This window comes from Drosophila virilis, chromosome 3 (assembly GCF_030788295.1).
Source record: "Drosophila virilis strain 15010-1051.87 chromosome 3, Dvir_AGI_RSII-ME, whole genome shotgun sequence".
In the NCBI taxonomy this organism is placed as follows: Eukaryota; Metazoa; Arthropoda; class Insecta; order Diptera; family Drosophilidae; genus Drosophila; species Drosophila virilis.
The window spans coordinates 25,543,505-25,565,585 of NC_091545.1; the positions used below are offsets into that span (position 1 = coordinate 25,543,505).

The window sequence follows — 22,081 nt, forward strand, 5'->3', positions numbered from 1 at the left end:
TAACTAATCGATTTCGATAACTTATCGATTTCGACAACTTATCGATTCCAATACACATAAAAAATATGAATTGGCACTTAGCTACATTTAATTTCATCTAATTTACACATTGCATTTGGATTTATATGGCTTCTATTGCTGTTTAGCACGTAGCTCTAGACTACGTCTCCAGATCCAGATGCAGTCCAGAGCCGGCTTGGCTGGCGGCTGGCGGCTGGTTGATCCGATGCCTGTGCGAGCCCAGCTGGGCGCGGGAGAGCACGCTGCAGTCACAGGTGGTGCAATGGTAGTGGGTGTGCCGCAGCGCATAGCTGCAGGCGGTCGACTCGCAGGACTCGTTGCTGGCGTACTTGCGGAAGCCAGCCGAACGCACGTACTCCAGCCGCAGATGCAGGCGACGATGGGCCACCACCTTGTTGGAGTCGGTGCACACGTAATCGCATTTACGGCAATGGAAATGCGACGATTTCTTTGGAGCGGGACTCTCCTCTAAAACGAGCCAGAAGGCATATATGTATATTAGGAGCCTGGTCAAGGGACGCCAACAAAAGCTGCGCACCTACCTGTCGTCGTTGTCGGCGTGGGTGTGGCCGGTGTGCTGGTGGGCGTGGCATAAGTACAATCAGGCACACCGCAGCGCATGTTGGCGCGATATTGGCGAAAGTCATCGCCCATGAGGGTGTCCATGCGCTCGTGGCGCGCCGTATGCTGCACGAAGCGCGTCTTGTCGCAGAAACTGTAGTGGCAATCCCGCCGATTGCAGTGGAAATGCGACTGATGATTCCGATAGCCGCAGCGCTCGAAGCCGCAGTCCTCGTTGAAACGGAACTTGAGGTAGCCCGTGGGTATGTCCTGTTCCCGCGCCCGCTTGCCAGCCGCTTGCCGTCCAGCCGTCGGAGTTGGATTAGGCGCGGTCGCGGGCGCGGGCGCAGACTCCTCCGCTGTGCTTGTGCCTGGCGCTCCGGCTGTTGCCGCCGCCGCAGCGGCAGCTGCTGCTGCAGCAGCGACAGCGCCCGCTGCGGCCGCATTGATCAGCAGCATCTTCTGCTGTGCGGCATTCTCCAGCAGCAGACGCATGTCCAGCCCGGCTGGCTGGCTGGCCGCGGCCAGAAAACTGGGCAGCAGCACCTGGCGCTGGTATAAATCCAGCAGCTGCTTAAACTGCATTTGCAGCTTTAGACCCGACTCCGGCTCCGCGCGTGCCTCACTTGCCGCCGTCGTTTGGCTGGCGCGCATGCTCAGATCTTCCGGCTGCTCCGTGCTGCAGTCTACGCTGCCTGGCGGGCAGTACGTGGAGGGCGTGGTATCTGTTTGGGCTGAGCTTGCGTTCTCCGGATAGAAGGTGCCCGCTGCTCGCACAACTTGAAGCAACAATTCCACAATGATCATATAAATCAGCATTCATATATATATATATATGTATATATATATATGGGGTTTACGTACCGGAAACTCGCTCCTGGCGCTTGCTGGATGCGGGAATCTGTGTGCCAGGCGCGCTGAACATTAGCTGAAATCAAAGAACTCTAGGATTAACAAAGCAATCAAGCCGCACATTAAATACCCTTGCCTCCAAATAATAACAAGTAAGAGGTTCCAGTCGGCAGCTCCCGACTAGGGGATACCCTGAACCCTCTTCTTTTAACATCAAATGGATATATATATTCTATTTTAGAAGCTTGTGACTCTAGTTTGGTGACTCTAGCTCTTATTATTTACCAAAATTGCCCAAAAAACAGGATATCGATATCGATTTTTATCGATTGCTTGGAAACGGAATAAGTTATCGAATATCGTAAACAAACTCGATCTGACTAGGGGCACCTACATCAGTCTCTAGCTCTTATAGGCTCTAAGATCCTTGACGGACGGAAGGACATGGCTAGATCGACTCGACTATTGATGCTGATCAAGAATATATATAGTTTATGGGGTCGGAGATGCTTCCTTCTGCCTATTACATACAATTAGATTTTGCACAAATAAAATATATCCATTTTTAATGGGTTCAGGGTATAAAGGGATGTTAGATTAAGACTTTGGAAGGATATTTAAAAAAACACAAAAAGTTGTTCATACAAGAAACTAATTTGTGAACATTCAGTTAACTAAATGATGTGCGATGTTGATAAGACTTTTCATAAATGAGGAGCATAATGAAACGAATAAATGTCCAATACGGTCGAAATATCTTGAAAAACAAATTAGTTTTCTATAGAAAATCTTATTCTTCGACCGATCGTTCCTATGGCAGCTATATGTTATAGTAGTCTGATATTGAACAGATATTCAATGGATTATAATAATATTTATGGAAAAACTTAATTTTCGACCGATCGTTCCTATGGATAATATTTCGTATATTTATAAAGAAAACCAATTTGATATTATTTGTTGATATATAAGTAGCTAATTAAAATTAATTTATTTTTGGTTAAGATATCTTGAAAAACGAAAAAGTTTTCATAGGAAAACTAATTTTGGATGGATTGTTCCTATAGAAGCTAAATGATATAGTTGTCCGATTCCGTCGATTCTTTCTTTTTAACAAGATATCCTAAACGAACTGAAACCCCAAGACTCTCATCATATAAGATCATATAGCTGTTATTGGAACCGTCAGTTAATAATCTAGAAAAAAGCTCTTTCTTGGTGGCACACTTGCTATTCCCTCAGCTGTTTCTGCATGTTATTCATTGCCGTGATCCTCACCTGAACTGGGGAGCGACTCGCGGGCAGATCCCTCGACAAGGAGTTTGTTGTCTTTTCAACGCCCGGACTCGGGCTGCGCACACTCGCTAGACTCCTGTGCGGGTCCACAGTCCAGGCGCGTGCTCTCTTCCTGCTGCTGCGACTAGGTGTGAGATCGGTGGCACTCGGTTCACCGGCGCCGGCAACAGGGCGCAGGGATGCGAGGCGCTCCTCGGCGACATCGGAAGTGGATGCTGTTAGGCCGCAGGCCTGATCATTTTTCTCCAGCTTGAAACTGGTGAAAATGGCTTGTGGCGAAAGCTGAGCCTGCCAGGGCATGCAAAAAATAATCGATCTTATAACATTTATCAATTGTATAACATTTAACAAACAAGTAAGAGTTTCTAGTCGTCCAACACCAAATGCAGTTTGTAAAAATAAAGACAAATAAAAAAAAGGAAGTTCTCTTGACAGAGTTCGAACTCGCAACAGAACGCTCCAATTGCCGCCGCCCCTAAACAACAGCCAAGCCAACAATTAAATCTTAATGAGAAAACAACGAATTAAAATAGCAGCACAGAAAACAGTTCAATCGCAATCGCAATGCTATTGATAGAATTCCTGCTATATGCGCTTGCTACTCGAGGCGAGCAAGAATAACATCTGTGTTTCTTAAGCGATCTTGATGAAACTTTATTGCATTACGGAATATTCGATTTTTATCGATTGCTCGGAAACGGAGTAAGTTATCGACTATCGGAAACAAACTAGGAGCAGCTACAGCTAAAATTTCAAGTCTCTATATCTATAAATTGACGCGGCTATTGATGCTGATCAAGAATATATATACTTTATTATTATTTAGGAATAATTTCTAAAAATAAAGCCAAGTTCAAAGGTTGTTGGGCAGCTCCATAAAATAATGAGATCATGGCAAACATTTATTGTTTTGGGGGATTATATTGCCAGAAAAAAGCTACCTTATTATTAATCTGTTCTGGCCACCTTCTTTGAATTTCTTTGGGTAGTTGACGTTAGTTTCGGATTTATGACAAACAGTCGCAACCCGTTTATTATTTCCGAAATTACTGTTAATGTTTATTGTTGGCCCAAAATGTCACTATTTAAATTTTGTACACGCATCAAAATCAATAATAATAATCAAAAATAATAAAATAAAAACCAAATACAACAAAAAAAGAGAAACCACAAAAATATATTCGAAATCAGATTTTGTAATGCCAACGTCTGAATACCCTAACTCAAACCAGAAATGGTCGAATGAAAGTTTTTTAAAAGTCGACAAAGGTGCAAAATATTCAATGATAGCTCGAAAAAGTTTTTGAGAAATGCCAAAATTTGCCCTTTATCACATATCCCCAACAATTTGGGCATTCTGTAACTGCCAGAGCATGTAGAGTATAAATATGAGGGCATCCATAATTAATAATTACTCCAAAAGATTGAAAAAGACAATGAAACGTGTTTGGCTTTAGCTGATAAGTTGTCACACACGCACACACACCCCGCTTATAGACCCATTCATATAAGTACACACACCTTATATGATTAAATACAATATATAGAAGTTATTGTAGTTGTTGTTGTTTCGTTCCGTTTAATCGTCATATTCGATTGTCGATGGCGGTCACCGAGGGTCGCCATCAGAGTAATTCAATAATTTACAATTGCATTTCAATATTGAGCAGCTGTAGTTGTTTACTCAGTAAGCCTTGCATCCGTTCAAGTTTTAAATTGGAGACAAATTCTAGCTTTGCATCTTCATCTTCCTCTCTACAAACCCAACTTGAATTCATGAAAATCGCATAGAAAGGCAATACGCAGCTGAGAGCGAGAGGCGTGTAAGAGAGAGAAAGCTTAATATTAACCATTAACCAAAAAGTCTATTATTTGTGTAGTCTGTAAGCCTTGCATCTATTAAAATTTAAAATTGGAGACCCTCTCTCTCGCGCGCACAAATTCTAGCTTTGCATTCCTATCTTTCTCTCCACGAGCCTAACTTGAATTCATGAAAATCGCATAGAAAGGCAATAATCAGCTGAGAGCGAGGGCGTGTAAGAGAAAGAGAGAGAGAGAGAGAGTAATATTACCAATTAACCAAAAAACCTACCTGCCAAACTTAACTTCAATTTCTGGATTACTGGAGTGGATCCGAACTATTTTCACGTACCTTCCGAATGTAGGTCTAAAGCTCTCATTCGACTCTGGCTTATTTCCCAAAAAAAAAGCAAACAAAATAATAATAAAATAAAAGAGAGAATGCCGCAAAAGGCAATGGACAAAATATTTATTCAAATTATTCGATTCACACAGACAAAACACACACACGCACACAATTCACAAAGCCAAGTACAATTGTATGTACCTGCCCCCGTCCGCCCGGGCAAAGTCTCTGGCCAAGAGGCTGACGCGTGGGCTGTGTAATCGTAGGCACACATACACTCACACACACACTCACTCACTCACACACACACACACACGCACGCACTTGCGTGTGCATGTGCCGACAAACTGGGCTCAAAAATGTAGAAATTATGAAAATGACAGTTAAAAGCACAAAACGTTCGACGCGCTAGGGATGGGCGGTGCAGGTCGACAAGTTGTGGGGGGGTGTGCGACAGACGGGCAAGTGAAATAAATGCGGAAACACTCGTTGTCAATATTAATATGACGAATATGGCAAAAACCAAATCCGAAAACTCAATTCAACACACGGCACATAAAATGCCACATTAGGCCCCAACGACGCGGGCCTCTGGAAATCCATCGCGACGCGACGCGACGCGACGCGTCGCAGCACGCAAATAGGCGCAAATTCCTAATTACAATCAATGCGCCAGTGTGCGTGCGTGTGTGTGTGTGTGTGTGTGTGTGTGCATGTGCAAGTGTGCATGTTTGTGTGCGTCGTAGACAAACCGAAAAGGAACAAACAGCGGCAGGCGTCAAAATGTTATCGAACGATCGCAACAAATTCAAAGAATACTTTCATAATCAAATATTAAGTTATAACATTTAAAGAATATATGCTATTGATACGATAATGTAAGCTAAATACATACATACACACATAAGTAAAGAATTGAGAACAAAAAATGTTTTTCGACATTTCCAACAAAAACCTTAAGAGTGTATTTCGAACACTTGCTCGCGCCTTTAAACGTTTGATATTGTCGCTTCGAATTGTTACGGTATCTTCGAAGTTCGAAATTGAAATTGTAGGAGAGACGGGCGGCGATGCCGAAAATGACAAATCAGTTGGAAATCGTTTCCTGTCAGCTGACGACGTCGGAAGAGCTGCAGTTTTTTTGTTGCGCCGATTTTTGTTTGCTTTTGGCGCCGAAAAGAATGCTTATTAAATACTTGTACAAGTGTGTGCAAAGTGTGTATAGTGTGTGTAGTGCAGTGTAGTGTGTGTAGTGCAGTGAAGTGTTGTGTGTGTAGTCCAGTGTAAGTTTTATATTTCCGAAAAATTAAGAATTTAGTTGGCGTACGCCAAGCTGCCTATATATACATATGTATGTATGTGTGTGTACTGTATGTACATGCATTTACATACATACATCTTATAAAGGTATAGAAAGAAGAGCGAGAGAGAGAGAGAGAAAAGATGGTGAATGCAAGCCAAATTGCGGTGCTTTATTTTTTTGTTTTTTTGGTTTTTTTTTCGTTGTGTCCTTTTAACGAATTCATTCTAGTGAATATTCGCATGAGCGAAGGCGCTTTTGAAGATTGAGTAAATAACGGTAAGTAAAATATTTCTCTTAAATTTGCGCAATCTTATCATTTGACTATAAAGAGAATAGGACATAGGAAAATGAAAGTTTCCAAAATGCAGGCAAAGCAAAGTAATTTAATAAATGCTCTGGAAAATGTTGAAAATAAAAGAAAAAAACCATATTTATATTATTTGATACAAATTATGTAAAACAAGTTTTGAGTAAATTTTGCGTCAAGTAAATAAATAATAATAAATAAATGAGAAAAATAAATAGAATATGTTTAAGAATAATTATGTCAGATAATAAAAAAAAAAAAATTTAAGTATGAAAAATCACTTAACTTTTCAATCGCAAAAATGTTGTTCAAAACTATTTTCCTAAGAATTATTATATAGAAAATACTTTCGATAAATCCATTCTTTGGGGCCCTATCACAAAATCAAAGCATAGAAAAACCATTTCAAAAATTTCTTTATTTTATTTCTCCCAGTATTAAAAACGTGCGTGAAACTAAAATGATTTTAGAAAAATACTCAAAAAGTATATTTTTTTAATCAAATTAGAAAAATGAGAATTTCTGTAAAGCGCAAAAAATGGTCTGCTCAAATCAAATTTTTAAGTAAAATAATTATTAAAATTAACTGATAAATTCGTAAGTTAATATGTAGAAAACATTTTCGTCTAACTTCCGAATAAACATGATAAAATAAAATGCCTATTATTATAAACTTGAACATGAAAAGTTTTGCACTTGACAAGAATATATGAAACTTTCTTATAAGAACTTCTAAAAGCTTGCAATTAACTTCTATCATTCATGCATAATGATTAAGATTTGTTTAAACAATCAACATTGATTTTCAACTCAAATTAAAAGCTGCTTTTACACACACACACACAACTCACGTATTAGCTGCAGCAGCTTTTTGCCTTAACGCGCGCCGGCAAGCTTTCAAAAGCTCACTAATACAATTACGACAGACACACGCACACAAACGCACACATGCTCTACAAACTACAATCACAAATTTAAGCCTTTTATTACTATTCCTAATCGTAGGTTCGTTCAGATATTAATTGAGTTTTATGTGAGTTTAGTTAAGGTTTCTTACTTACGCTCTTATAGACTTCCACGAAGCGATTCTTTGGCGGTCTGCCGCGTTTGCGATTGAAGAAACCATCGATTGAGGTGATTTGCGTGGCCTGAGCCGGCGGCGACTCCTCCACATCAGCTCCCAGTTCTGAGTTGGGCTCCATGCCGCCACCCAAAGGGTTAAGGGCACGTGCTGAATGCGACACGAAATAGAAGCGGGAACAACTGCGAAAATTCAATTGCAAATTGATACGTTGCGAATTGGAATCCAATTGCCCAAACACTTTTAGCCAAAAACAACGACACCAAAAATGACTCATGACAAGCGCAGGGTCACCTCCAGGGGGGATCAGCTGGCGCCAGTCAGCAAAAAGACAGAAAAAAAAAAAAAAAAAAAACAAGTCAAAGCAGAAGGTTAAACGATCCGATTCTGGCTAAAGCCGCGGCCCAAGACTTGACCAATACTTTGGCGCTTCATATTGCAGAAAACCAAAAAAAAAAACTCAACTCGGTTGAAAGACCTGGCCACAGTCCAAATTGACTTCTGCGTTTCTATCGCTGCACTGCATCTGCACCTGGGTCTGGCCCAAAGGGGCCACCAGCACAGTTCTGGCCCTGGCCGATTCCACGAATTGTTTGCATATGAATCATATTAAGGCTAAAGATAGGCACAAGTTTTGCCAAAGGACTTTGAGTGAGGAATGAGAATAAGTGTTGAAAAACGGCGAGGAAAGCCTTGAGAAGTCGGTTAAGATTCGTATAGGAAAGATATTGAAAATTAGGAAAAGGGGTTCTTTAACCTAGATTATGTACAATATGTATCTCTTTTCTGTACTTATAAAATTAAAAGCAAAAAGTGGGCATCAAATTCGCGTGAATTTGATTAACAACTGGCACATTAAGCATATTAGGTCGGGCAATGCCGGGTAATTTCAGTGAGACTAGGGTTCCAACTCACGTGTTGACAACAAGCGCGGCTTTCGATGCAAATAAATCAAGAAATTTCTTTATCAATTGCATTCGACACATTAAACATTTAGGCCGGACAATGCCGGGTAGTTTCGCTCAGACGAAAATTCGGCTTAAAGTTGTTGCAAATAATTCAAATAATTTCATTAGCAATTGCATTTGGGGCATTCATTTATTTGAGGCCGTGCAATGCCGGGTAATTTCCACTGGTATTCATCGAAAGCAATGCCAATTGCAACATATCGAGCATGAATTTGTGGCATAATCTGTGTAATCTTTGGGCTTCGTTTATAATTAGACAATTGCATTGTTTATGAGAGGCAAGAAGAAGAAGAAGAAGAAGCTTATCTCGTGGGCGACATTGTCAATTACACAGTTATTAGGTTGACTAATTGGAGCTGAGAGTCCTGCTCTGGCCTGGCCGCGCCCAGTTCCTGCAGATAGACGATCTCTGCTCATTTATTGGTATCCACACACACACACACACACACACACACACACACACACACACGTGCGCAGGCAGAGTCATTAGTCGAGGCTCAAAGAAAATGCCGCAACAGGAGACTTAACAAAAGACTAGATTTCTGAGATAACGTTGACATTTCGGCAGGGCAAGGGCAGTTTATCTGTTATACATATCACAATTGCACACAAACACACACACACACACACACACGTGCACCTACCTAACATAGAACTAGCATATTATTTTCACATAAAGCTCAGCTTGTTTTCAATTGTTTAGTGCTGGAAAATGCAATAGGACAACGAACACAAAACACAAGACACGCGCGCGCGTCGTAACAGTAAACAGTTAACACAGAAGCAGCGCAGCGATAACGCGTCCGCAGGCGCCAAGCAACGTACGACGAGTGACGACGAAGGCTGCGCAAGAGCAGAAAGGCGAAGCCGACGCTGCGCGACGAACTTTGAGCGCGTCGTTTGCTGTCAGCCGATTGGCGAAGAGCTCGGAGAGCAGTGCGCGTGAGAGCCCAGCTGCTATTGGTTGCAGCGCAGCTGGGGTGTGAGTCTGTGCTAACAGCGAGACACAAAGCGTGCGCTTAACTTGGACACAAACCACAGCAAGTAGCGCTCTTGGCATGTTAGCGGAGACACACAGGCCTAAGCTTTTAGCACAGCTTTTAGCTCAATTTGAAAGCTCTAAAATGCGCAATTTTCAAATTAAAAAAATTTGTTTATATTTTTTTTGTAGTTTTTTATTTTTTACTCAACTTTTACACAGAGAAAAATGAAATTGCTGTTTGTTTCTTACACACACACACACACATATATATATATGTGTATGTATGTATATATTTCATATTTTGATTAATTAAAATTTGTTAAATTGCTAGAATTTGTTAAGCGCTACTAAAGTTTAAATTTGTTGTTGTTGTTTATATATATACATATATATATATATATTGTATATATAAATAATATTGTATTTGTATTCAACTTTTTGTCTCGCTTTCTTTTTATTATTTAGATATAATATATGGAAATTGTTAAACATTATTTACTCACACGCACACACACACACACATATATATATATATATATATATATATATATATGTGTACATATATATGTGTGTGTGTATGTGTAGCTACTCGATTTACAACATTTAGTTCATATATATATATTCTTTTTTTTACAACTGATAACAAAAATGACAATACACTGAGAAAAAACGGTCGTGACAGAGAAAAAAAAAAAAAACAAATTGTTTAATTAATAAATTATGCATTTTCTGTATTAAATCGAAAGGTGGGATAATCGCTTAAATACATATTTTTTTCTTTTTTGAATTATTTGAAAATCTTATAAAGGTGTGTGTGGGGAGGGAGGGAGACGGGGGTGGGGAAAAGTAGGACACTTTTTCGATTTTCTTTTTAATTATTTGATGTGCTCTGCTCTAAATATTTGTTAGTACATAAATTATGTGTTTTTTTTTTCGTTTACATTTAGAAGAATTCACTAGAAATATGATTTTTTTTTTATTTTTTAAATATATATTTTGTTCGATTTACTTGAGGCGTTTGCTAATTGATTGATTATTGTTGATTAATTTGTTGTTAATTTCGAGTTTTCTTTTTTTGTTAATTAATTGGTTCCCGTTAGACGCACACACACACACACACACGCACATGCATGCACTACGTTTTATTTTTTTTTATAAATTTAAGGTATTATGTAAAAGTTCTACACGCACACACACACACATACACATATATATATATATAGATTTATAACTAGTTTTATTTAAACGTATATCATTATTGTTTACAAATACTTTGAGGAGCACTGGACGTGTCTGAGATTCATGTTTTTTAATACATTTCACACGCATCCAATTTGGAGAACGAGAAATCAAAATTTTTTTATTCAAATGAGAAGCGCCTTTTGTTATAAACAAACAACGAATTGCTTAACTATTTAAAGCGTTGCGTTCTACGTTTTTTCATCTTTTTCTTTCTTCAAGCACAAATAAAACAAATTCTTTAATTTGCAAATTATATTTTAAGTTCTACAAATTAAAAGTTTTACATTTTATTTAACCAAAAAAAGGAAAAAAAATAAGAAACCCAAAATTGTCAACTGCTTATTTTTTTTTTTTTTTCTATTTGTTTTTGTTTTTTGTTTTTGTTTCTGTTTTTTTTTTTTTTATTAAATAGATCACATTCATGGTTCTATTTTTTTCACTTGCTTGCATAGTTTTTATGTTCACATTGTTTATAACTTTTTACCTTTTTTTAATACATTATTTTTTTTAACTTTTTGCTGCTCTATTTACATTTGTTTGAGTTTTTTTTTTTAAGAAAATGCAAATTTGTTTTTTTTTTTTGCTTAAAATATTCTTGCAGAAAGTTGAAATATTCTTAAAAAAAAATATAATTATTTTTAAACACGATATTTTCTTTGTTTGTTAAAAAACCAAATAAAAAAATTGTGTAAAAATTTAAATCAAATTATTTTGAATACAGTTTAAAAATTATTTAAATTTTTTCCAGGTTTTTTTAATTTTTAAAAAATGTTAATTTACAAAAAAAAATTGTTTATTATTTTTAATAGTTTTCAAAATTATTTAACATTTCTGCAAGAAAAATTTACAAAATTTTAAACGAGATCTTTTTATTGTGTGGGGGGAGGGGGGTTTATTTTGAAGTATAAATAAATTCTGTTTTTGCACGTGTGTGTGTGTGTCTGTAAATTATTTAAATGTAATTTAGCTTAAATTTGTCAAATACTTTGAAAAGTTTTTTTTATTTTGTTTTTTTTTTTTGCAGCTACAAAAGTTGTTTAATTTGTTTTTTTAGAATTTGTTAATTATTAATTTTTTTTTTAATTTGTTTTTTTTTTCTTTTACGCTACTTTATAAATTATTTTAAAATTTATTAACACAGATGACTTTATAGATTTTCCAAACATTTGCTTCATATTTTCATTTTTTTTGCGCAATTTAATTTTTAGTTCTTTTCAAATTTTTTGTTGATTTTTGTTTTTTTTTAAATTTTACGCACAAATACATTTAGCTGCCCCACTGTACACACACACACACACACACACAGAGATATATATATATATATATATATATATATATTATTAAGCATATATATATATATATATTTTTTTTTTTTTTTTTTAGCCAATTTTTAGTTTTTCTGTCATTTTTGTAATTGTTTAATAAACTAAACTACAGTTAAATACACAGCTACACACATTGAATTCTCTGCTTTTTGTTTGTTGTTGTTGTTTTTTTTTTTAATATTAAAATCTTAAGCTAGAAACACATCAAATATTATAAATATTTCATATACATGTGAATTTATATATATATATATTGTATTTAGAGCTAGAGTTTGGAACTCTGCACAAGAAAAATGTTTAAATAAAGAATGAAAAGAAAAGAAGAAGGAAAAAAATAAAGAATTTAATTTAATTTAATTTTGTGTAAAGTTTAGTTGAACTTAGTTGGGTTTAAAGTTGTTTTTAATTCAAAACAAATCAAATTTAAATCTCAAATTATTCTTTTCTTTTCTTTTAAGTATGTGTGTGAGTGTGTGTGTGTGTATTTGTGTTTCAATATTTATAATTATTATATAATATCACATCAACTTTGTTTTTTTATTATTTTATTTTGTTTGCAGCTGCTTCCGCTTCTTCTTCTGCTCTGCCTCTTCTTCTTCGTCTGCTCAACTTCTCTTAAATATATATATATATATGCATGTATATATATATTTCATATAGAGTTTTTATAGCCTAATAAGATCGTGAAGAAAAACATACATACATATTCCATATATATATATATATATATATGTGATCAACTACTATATAGAAATTTGTATTTGCTCTCTCTCGCTCTCTCGCTCAGCTGATACACACATACTCTCATACATAGCTTATACGATTAATACTCTCTTTTCTCTTACAATTTGGGTAGGTTTTGTTTTTGCCTTTTTGCTTTTGTGTTTAAAAACGGTAAATCGACAACCGTTATTTTGTTTTTGTTTTTTTGTTTTTTAACAATATTTGCAATATTTTGTGTATTGTTTTCGTTTGATTTTGGTTTTTTTTTTTTTTCAAAAAGTTCCTCTTTTTTTTTTCTTTTTTCTTATAAGCCAAAAAGTCAGTCCAATAAGAGTTTTGAGTTGCCTGCAACTGCAGTTGATTTGTTTTAGGATTTTTTTGTTTTTGTTTTTTCGTTCTCAAAATACATAATTGTGGTTGGGTTTGTTTTTAATCCTGCTCCTGCTCCTACTCCTCCTTCTCCTCTGGTTCTTGTTCTTTTTTGTTGAGTTGTTTGGGGTTGTGTTGAATTGTGGTCCAAAGTTTGCCTCTTTATGGGTTGTTTTTGTTAATAATATTATTTAAATATTTTGTTTGTTTTTTTGTTGTTTTTTTTTGGATGGGTTTCGATGGAGACGCAGACGTGAGGTTTTTCTTGCTAGGCTCTGCTGCTGTTCTTCTTCTTCATGTTCTTGTTCACCATTTACTTATTCGGAGGGATTGTGTAATGAGTCGAGTGCATCGCCACGCCCCTTTTGCACGCCCACGCCCACGGCCAAGTGTACCACGCCCTCCCATTAGCCTCATATGATGCTGCCTCTGCTCGGCGAGTAGAGCTTGTTCTTGGTCAAAGTAAAATCGGGACTGATCATAATCGTATTGCTGCGTGTTAAATTTCTGCAAGAGAGAGCGAAGAGAGAGACAGAGAGAGGGAGTAAGTTAACAGTTGCTGTGAAAGCTTTTCCGTGCGCTTACTTGAGAAACTGCGGCAGAAGGGAGGTCCAGCCGCTCTTGTCCTGCTTCAGCGTCAGATAAAGCTCGAATATGGAGACCGTCTCCGGATCCACCTTGAACGAAGCAATGCGCCTGCAGACGAACAACAACAACAACAACAATAAAGTTTTCTCTTAAAGAGAGCGAGAGCGTAAGCTGCCACTGCTGATCCTCTCTCTCTCTTACCTGACGTTGTTCGGCTCGCTCTCGAACTCTATGAATATGGTGCAGGCCCGCTCGCCGCACGGCTCCCGCTCCGACATGCGTATTATTTCGGCGGCAATGCGCGACATCAGATTGTTGGGCAGCGTGACCTCGGTGCAGTCGAGATGCTGGCTCTTGGCGTCGCGCAGCTTGGCCTGCAGCTGCTGCGAAAGCTCCTGCACGGCCGCCGGATTCACATCGTCCAGATTGTCAATGGCGCCGAAGCGTGCCGCCGACGTCGACTGCAGCGGCGACGCAGGCAGCGTGGGCGGCGGACCTGCCTGCAAAACGTTCGACATATATGCGGCGACAGCGCTGCCGCCGTTGAGCATATCAAAGCTGGCCGCCATGGGGGATGCGGGCGGCTTGGCGGCCGTCGGCGGCGCTGTGGCCGAGGCTGTTGAGGAGAGGCGCGGCCGCGTGTTGAGCGCCTGATGCTGACGCATATGCAGCACTGACGCCGGATGGCCATCCACAACATCAGCTTCCACGTCCACGTCCACGTCGACAATGTCCACGTCAGCCACGTTCACCTCTGCGGCTGCCGCTGCCGTTGCAGTTGCTGGTGCCGTTAGCGGACTCGTCCAGTCTGCAATACACAAGGATATGGAAGAAAAGCGCACAAGTTTAGTCACAAAAACATCGACCGGCGAAATGCAAACGACGACAAAGATGAAACGAAACCACAAAAAATAAAGCAGACACGAAAAAAAAAAAAAAAAACAAAAAAAAAAACAGCTGATGTCTGCGTTGCCACCGGCAAAAGCCTTGCAATAATTTCCATTCTCATTCGTACACTCTCTCTCTCTCACACACACACACACACACACACATGCGAAGAGCTTGCGCAAGCTCGCAATTGCACTCAGGCACTGTGCGCAGGCTCGTCAACACACTCAACGCTTCCAGGGCGCGGGCGGGAAGGGGTCGACTGAAATCACCTGGCAACAACAGCTGGAAAATCAGCCGTTCGCTTAAGCACAGCCATCATTAGGTAATATGTTTGTGTGTGTGTGTGTGTGAAGCTCGTTGCGCTTCCCCCCCTTGCCACCTTCACATTATGAGCCAGAGGCCTCATCGTTTCCAGCTGACGATTGCGCGTCCGTCTCCATCCGTTTTGTTCGCTCGTTCGTTAGTCAGCAGTTTCTTTTGGGCTTTGCCTTTGCCTTGCCATGCAATTGCTGCCCCCCTCCCGCTCCACACACTTCGCCTACCATGCTTTATGTGTCTTCTCTGCACAGTTTTATTTTTATTTTTGCTGTTATTTTAATACTCAAGCATACAAATACAAAAGCTAAGCTGAGCACAGCAGCCGTACAGTGGGCAAAACTGCGGATTTGAACATTAAACATTTGTGTCTAACATAAAAGTGTGTACATTATTTGGCCAATAACAAATGTGATATGAACAAATGTTTTCTTTTCCTCTTAATACCGAGCATTTGCTTCTGCGGTTGCATTTTCAGCTCTCAACTTTCAGTTTTCTACCACTGTATGTGCGCTTGTTGGAGTGCGTTTTGTTTCAGATGCCCGTAGCATGTAAATAAAAACAGTTAAATATCTTACTGTTGTCCCATGCTTTGTAATATGCACAAATTAACCACTTGGCTTGGCTCAACGATGTCATGTAATTAGCGCTGCAACTCTTTCAGCCTAGCCTTCCCTCTGCCCACACATACGGCATGCATACATACATACATATGTATGTATATGTATGCCGCAGTGCCCATTCCATTGCACTTGACTGAATGGGATATTGCTATCTCGTTTGCTCTCTTTATGAGCAGCCGCGTAATTAAGAAATTAACGGCACATGTTTGCGGTTCTCTTTCTGTGTTTATGCCTTTCGCTGCGTTTGTCACAAATGAATGTATGCACACACACACACACACACAAACGCGTGCTGCATGAAGAGGGTTTGTATAAACTTTACAATGTAAAATCAAAAGCGAAAGCGAAAAGGAAACAGACAAACGACCGCATACACATTTAATTACATACGCACGCACACACACATACAACAAGCATGCACATTGATTTCGATGAGACCCACACAACGTCTCCCCCACTTCATCGTGTCGTCTTCATGACTGCGGGCACACATCACGCGACATTTGCGGCCGTCTGTTTTATGCATTCAAAATCGGCAATAACAACAGCAAGAAACACAGTAACAAAAACAGCCTAGCAACAGCACCAGGCTGTATTTTTATATACGCATACACATATGCATGTATGTATGTGTGTGTGTGTGCATACAATTGTTGTATATCTCTTATTGCCACTCGCTCTTTAAAACACACGCGCGCACACACACACACACACACATTCACATGTCTGCAGCTACCTGCGGCGAATGTTAAAGCTTCTTTGCACTTATTGTTGTTATTGTAAAGCCTGCGCTCAGACAGAGGCAAGCATTCAATTTATCTTGCCAACTGCACTAGATAAGGGAGGCTTATGCTTGTGCTTGAATTGCATCATGCGTGTGCGTGTGCGTGAGCGTGTGCGTGTTCTCTCGCATCGTGTGTGGCCTTGAGTTGGAGTTTTAGATAAATGGATAGGCATTTGATTGGGATTGATACCTTGGAATGAATACTTTAACCACGCGATGAATCCTCATTGAAAGTTCAATCAAAACACAATTGTGAAACACTCAAATTAAAGTTTAACACACATACAGGCAGTATGTACTAGTATTAGTACATACGTACGGTACGCGCTTTTATCAAACACTGACAGAATCTGTACTACAGATCAGTGTGACCATATGCTGGATGCAGGAAATCTCTCGAATTAACTTTAAAATACCAAAAAAAAAGTTGAATCGAATTTTGTGAGTGTTGAAGAAAGGCCTTAGCATTTTCTACAGCTTGAAAGTGTGACTGTGCAATATTTAGGATTAAAATTATCGATAACATTCGATCAAATGTAAATAACATAGCCATGTTATGATCAGGACATAGTCGGCGAGAACAGTATTTTAAGCTCGTTGAATGGGTTTTTTTTTTATCGAAACATCTGAACCCAAGCTGAACTAAACCAGGCGAGGGGGGGGGGGGTGTGACATGGACATAATGTTTATTTGCAGGAAATTAAGTCATTTATTTAACAACATTATTCAGTTTCTAGATTCCCCAGATTGAATAGCATATGAATATGCATGACTAATTACATTCGTATGTATGTGTATGTGTGTGTGTGTGTGTGTCCTTCGAAAAGAAAATTGCATGCGCCCAGTCAGTCATGAAATTAAATTGACTGCAAATACACACACACACACACACACATTACTGCGAAAGAACGAGTGCGAAGGAGACAGCCTGAGCTGTTGCCGTGCAGCTTTCAGGTCTGCCATTCGGTAAGGTGTGCATGTGCATGTTTTTGCATTTGTATTTGTATGGGCATGTGTGTGTGTGTGTGACGACATGTCGTTGCATGTCGCCGTCAACATAAAGCCTCTCCCCCCTCTCTCTCTCTCCCTCTCTCTCTCCAGCTGGGTGCATTTGTGAATTTTCGGCTGGTTTACATGTCCCCAGTTGCCCAGCTGGGTTCGTGTTCGTGTCTAATTTGCAGGAGTCGAAGTCGGAGTCGGAGTTGGAGTCGGAGTTTGCCTTAGCCAAGTTTTAAGTGACAGGGATTAACAGGATGTTGCATAATCCGCACGTCAGACTCGGGAACAGGATATGCTTGCCCCCCTCTCCCCTTGGACTATGCACAAAAATGCATGTAACAAATTTTCGTATAATTTCAACCCCAAATAAAAAGAAAATACACACAAGTCCCGTTATATGCATATACCCATGCATTCAGGCATGACTATGCACATATTCTGGCATGCCCCGTAATTATGAACCGGTTCCAACAGGTTCCGGATCTCGAAAACCCTGAGATAAGCCCAACCGAGATAGGAATAATTTTAGTTCTTGAAAATGTACAGAACGACCTCAAAAAAATAAAAATAAAAAGAAAACCGAAAAAAAATTACTTTTGAACTTTAAAATTAAATGTCTAAGAAATTAGTTGAAAACATCAAATAAAATGTTTTCAAATTGAATTGAATCTAAAAAAAAAAAGGGGCATAAACTTGAAAAAAGAATAGTAAAAATTTTGTTTTTAATGTTTCTCAATAAAAAATAAGCACATTTTTTAATGAATGACTATTTCAATGGGTAACAAAAAATGTTTTATCTACGAAATTCCGTGATAATCGGCAAACTTTTTTGCATTTGCTCAAGTTAAGAGATTTAGGTTTATGACAACATTTTATACTTTTTCTTAAATATTTTTACACTTTTAGCTAAATATTTATTTAATTGTTTAATTTATTGGCAATATATAGAATTGTATATAGAAAAGAACACAAAAGAGAACTTGCAAAAGTTTTGAAACTTTTCTACATAAAAAACGAAATAAAATTGTAAAAATTGAAACATTGAATTTCCGCTCAGGGTTCACTTTTTATAAAAACAGAGCGGAAAAATCTTGAAATGAATTTCATGCTGGATAAATTCAAGAATATCTTGGTTTGAATTATTTTTTACTGTTCAAAAATGTATATAAATTTCGTATGCATTTCGCAACATTGCCTAACATTGGCTTGCCTGAACTTCTTTGAGCAGAGTTTCGACTCTTTGTTTTTTTATGCTGAACAATTTGAACGCAAACTTCAACTTTTTCACTTTTTGGCAAAACATTTTGAGTTTGAGGAAAAGGACACAACTACTCACCTTTTACTTTTGTTGCACCAATGCCGCCGAATTGTTCCTGAATGTGACATTGTACCGAGAGCACTTCCATCTTCATAGTCTGATAAGAATTTCTCACTCGTTGCCGTTGGCTCCAATTGGATTTTGTTTGGGCAGCATTCAAGCTTTCGACTGCGATTTCTTAGCGGTTGTTGTTGTTGTTGTTATTTGTTCGATGCGTATAGTTAAATACATATACATATGCGTGTGTGAGTGTGTGTGTGTGAGTGAGTGTATGTGTATATATATGTATATCTATGTATATATATGTATGTATTAGAAATGCACTTTAATCACAAGAATTTGATTTGATTTTTGTGTGTATGTATTTGTGTGTGTTTTGTATATATATATATATATATATATATATATATTATTTTATTTAGCAATTTATTATTTTATTATTTGCGATTCACGTTGTTTTACGGCACACAATTTTCTGACTGAAGCTATGGTCTCTTGTCTTCTACTTCTGCTCTCTCTTTCTCTCTCTCTCTCTCGCTTTCTCGCTCTTGCTCGTTTAACAAATAATTGCAAAAAGTATCAACAACTAAATTTGTTATTCTAGTTAAACATTTAAATTTTAATACATTCTAAAAAAGCCGAAAACTGCCGCCTCGCACTCGCACTCGCTCTCCCTCTCTCTCTCTTTCTTTCTTTCGTTCGTTCTCTTTGTAATTAACGCACAGCACTTGAAAGTTGAGTTGTTTTTGTTAATATTATTTTGTTTGTTGCCCAAAAAGGAGTTCTATAAACACACACACACACACACACACACATATGCATTTGTGTGTCTATGCATGTGTTGGCTACTGCTGCTGCTGCTGCTGCTTGCGTCGTTCCGTCTCCGTGCGTGTCGAGTGGAGCTGTTGTGTTGCGTGCGGCGGCCGCTGCTTGACTGAACGTTGGATTCGACTGCGACAACCGTCGAGGGCTCTCTGCGGACGGGCGCCCTCTGCTGGCAGCAATTGAGTCGCTCTGCTTGCTGCTCCCAACTCAACTCAACGCAACGCAACTCAACTCAAGTCAAGTCAACTGCTCACAGCTGTGCTTGCAGCTGTGTGCGTGCGTGCGTGTGTGTGTGTGTGTGTGAGAGCTGTGCTGCCAGCTGAACGAAGCTTGCAACAACAACTACAACAACAGCTACAAAACGTTGTGTGGCAGCTGAACGACACACGGCTGACGGCAGAGAGGAGAGCTTGGGCGGCAACTTCTGTGGCGGAGCAGTTTTCCAAAGCTACTATCCGGCCGGCGGTAAGCGTGTCTGCTTTTATAGCAATTTTCCGGCACGGCAGCGCTGCTGCTGCGCTGCTGCCGCTGCTGCTGCTGCTGCTGCTGCTGCTAACGAGTGAGTGACTTTTCCCCTTGGCCGTGAATTGTCATTTACTGTAAAATGCGCAAGCGCAAGCGTGAGAGCGAAAGCGAGAGCGAGAGCGAGCGATTGAGTGCTTTGCGACAGCTGTGCCCCTTTTGTGCGGCAAACATATGTTGGCAAGCGGCAGCATCAGCTGTTGTTGTGCTGCTCGTTTTTGCACTCAAAGAGCAATCAACTACACTCAAAGTGCTCTTAAAATCGAACGCTCTTAAGCTTAAGAGTTCGCCATATGCGTACGCAACTCAAGAGCAGCGCTTGGCATTGAGCGCATTTTATGCGCTAAGAGCGTTGCCCATTTGAGTATTTATGAGTATCTAGATGTGCGTATGGCAATCCAATTGAGTCAATTGAGTTTTTACTCCATTTTGTTGTTGTTGTTGTTGTTGTGGCAGTTAATGTTCAACATGTTTAACAAGATATTGTATACCGTTAATATCAACTTGTTATTGTTATTGTTGTCCTGTGACAGGACACTCCTATTTAGGTTAAATCCGTATTGTTCATGTATTTGATTAATTATATGCGGCCGACTTTTATCCGCATCGACGTTTGCTGCAACAGTAAGGGGGCGTGGACGCGGATGGGCTGGCCTTTAAAACTTTGCCATCTGTGTGGCCACATGCTGGGCGCCACACCCATACGCCCCCCCCCCCCTGCCCCACCCGCCTACGCCACGACGTGGCAATTGTGTTGTGTAAACATTTTTTCAGCATTAACTGACATGTGTAAATCCACTCACACCCCGCACACACACACACACACACACACACACACACGCACAACACAAAATAAAGAACGGCAAGTTTTTGTGGCAGAACTTTTGTGGCACATAGAACGCTGCAGCCGCAGCCGCAGCCAACGAAGCTGTGACAAATAGCCAAGGCAGCGGGCAGCAGATGAGGGGGGGGGGGGAATAACTGTCCATTGGCGCCATTTTTTATTTTTGTATTAAGATGAATTGTTAGAAAAAAAAAAAACAGCGACAGCTTCAGAGTTACTGAGCCGCGCAGCATTTTCTCTATTTTTCCAGTTTTTCTTTTGTCTTCTTCTTCTAGCGTAACAAAAAAAAAACTATGGAAATTCCTGACAGCAGCATTAAAAAAAAACAGGAGCAGAGGCAAAGATTAAAATCCACTTTTAATGGTTTGTCAGCATATTCCATAAATTTTGAGATTATTTTTGTTCAAAATTGTTCACAATAATATTAAAAGTTTTTTTTTTTAAATTTACAAACAAGATTTTCCTTAAACTAAAATCAAAGCTGGAAACAAGGCATTCCAGTAAGAGACTGGAATAGTTCCAATAGTTCCAATTGGAACACGCCACGTCCAGTTGGACAGTTCGTTTCTAATACAGCGCAGCATATTCTAAGGGAGTTCCAACTGGAGTATATTTGTTCCTCTATCGCAGCGTTATTTGTCAATTTATTTTAATTTGTATTATCATTGGAAACTACAAAAATTAATTAGGCAACAAATATTATATTCAAGCTGATATCGAAAAGTTTTTGCAAAATTCTAATCAGACGAACACACTATGCATCTCGATCGATATTAATATGAAAGCCAAATTCTGCCTCAGCTATCGATATGTGTTTATCAGCTATCGATAGTTTTCTTTCGCACAGCTAAATCGAAGCATATTGATATGTCGCATCAGCTATCGATAGATTTTTTTCGCATATCTAAATCGTAGCATATTGATATGTCACATCAGCTATCGATAGTTTTGGTTTCTTTCACATAGCTAAATTGTAGCATATCGATATTTCGCATCAGATATCGATAGTTATTGTTGCTTTCACATAGCTAAATCGTAGCATATCGATATTTCCTATTAGCGATCGATCGTTTTTATTTTCTTCACATAGCTAAATCGTAGCATATCGATATGTCGCATCAGCTGTCGATAGTTTTTGTTTCTCTTACATTGCTAAATCGTAGCATAACGATATGTCGCATCAGATATCGATAGTT

The 22,081-nt window shown here is 39.0% G+C and overlaps 2 protein-coding genes across 5 annotated transcripts; both read right to left on the reverse strand.

Annotated features, from left to right (window-relative positions):
* Positions 1–70: 70 nt before the first annotated feature.
* Positions 71–7,844, reverse strand: LOC26531769 (uncharacterized). 3 transcript variants are annotated; one of them, XM_032434100.2, is made up of 5 exons: positions 7,548–7,688; positions 2,713–3,018; positions 1,447–1,510; positions 564–1,361; positions 71–489 (listed from the first exon to the last, which is right to left on the reverse strand). In XM_032434100.2, the coding sequence occupies exons 1-5, from the start codon at positions 7,686–7,688 to the stop codon at positions 161–163; spliced, it is 1,638 nt and encodes a 545-aa protein (XP_032289991.2). In that variant the 3' UTR covers positions 71–160. The 3 variants fall into 3 exon arrangements, with proteins under 3 accessions (XP_032289991.2, XP_032289994.1, XP_032289993.1); XM_032434102.2 differs by having other exon boundaries at positions 313–489; positions 560–1,361; positions 7,548–7,844; XM_032434103.2 differs by lacking the exon at positions 2,713–3,018 and having other exon boundaries at positions 7,548–7,844.
* A 3,254-nt stretch (positions 7,845–11,098) lies between these two features.
* Positions 11,099–19,973, reverse strand: chrb (charybde). Of its 2 annotated transcripts, none has more exons than XM_002048518.4 (4): positions 18,713–19,973; positions 13,966–14,572; positions 13,762–13,872; positions 11,099–13,683 (listed from the first exon to the last, which is right to left on the reverse strand). In XM_002048518.4, the coding sequence occupies exons 1-4, from the start codon at positions 18,786–18,788 to the stop codon at positions 13,590–13,592; spliced, it is 888 nt and encodes a 295-aa protein (XP_002048554.2). In that variant the 5' UTR covers positions 18,789–19,973; the 3' UTR covers positions 11,099–13,589. The 2 variants fall into 2 exon arrangements, with proteins under 2 accessions (XP_002048554.2, XP_015030409.1); XM_015174923.3 differs by lacking the exon at positions 18,713–19,973 and adding an exon at positions 16,568–16,713.
* Positions 19,974–22,081: the final 2,108 nt, after the last annotated feature.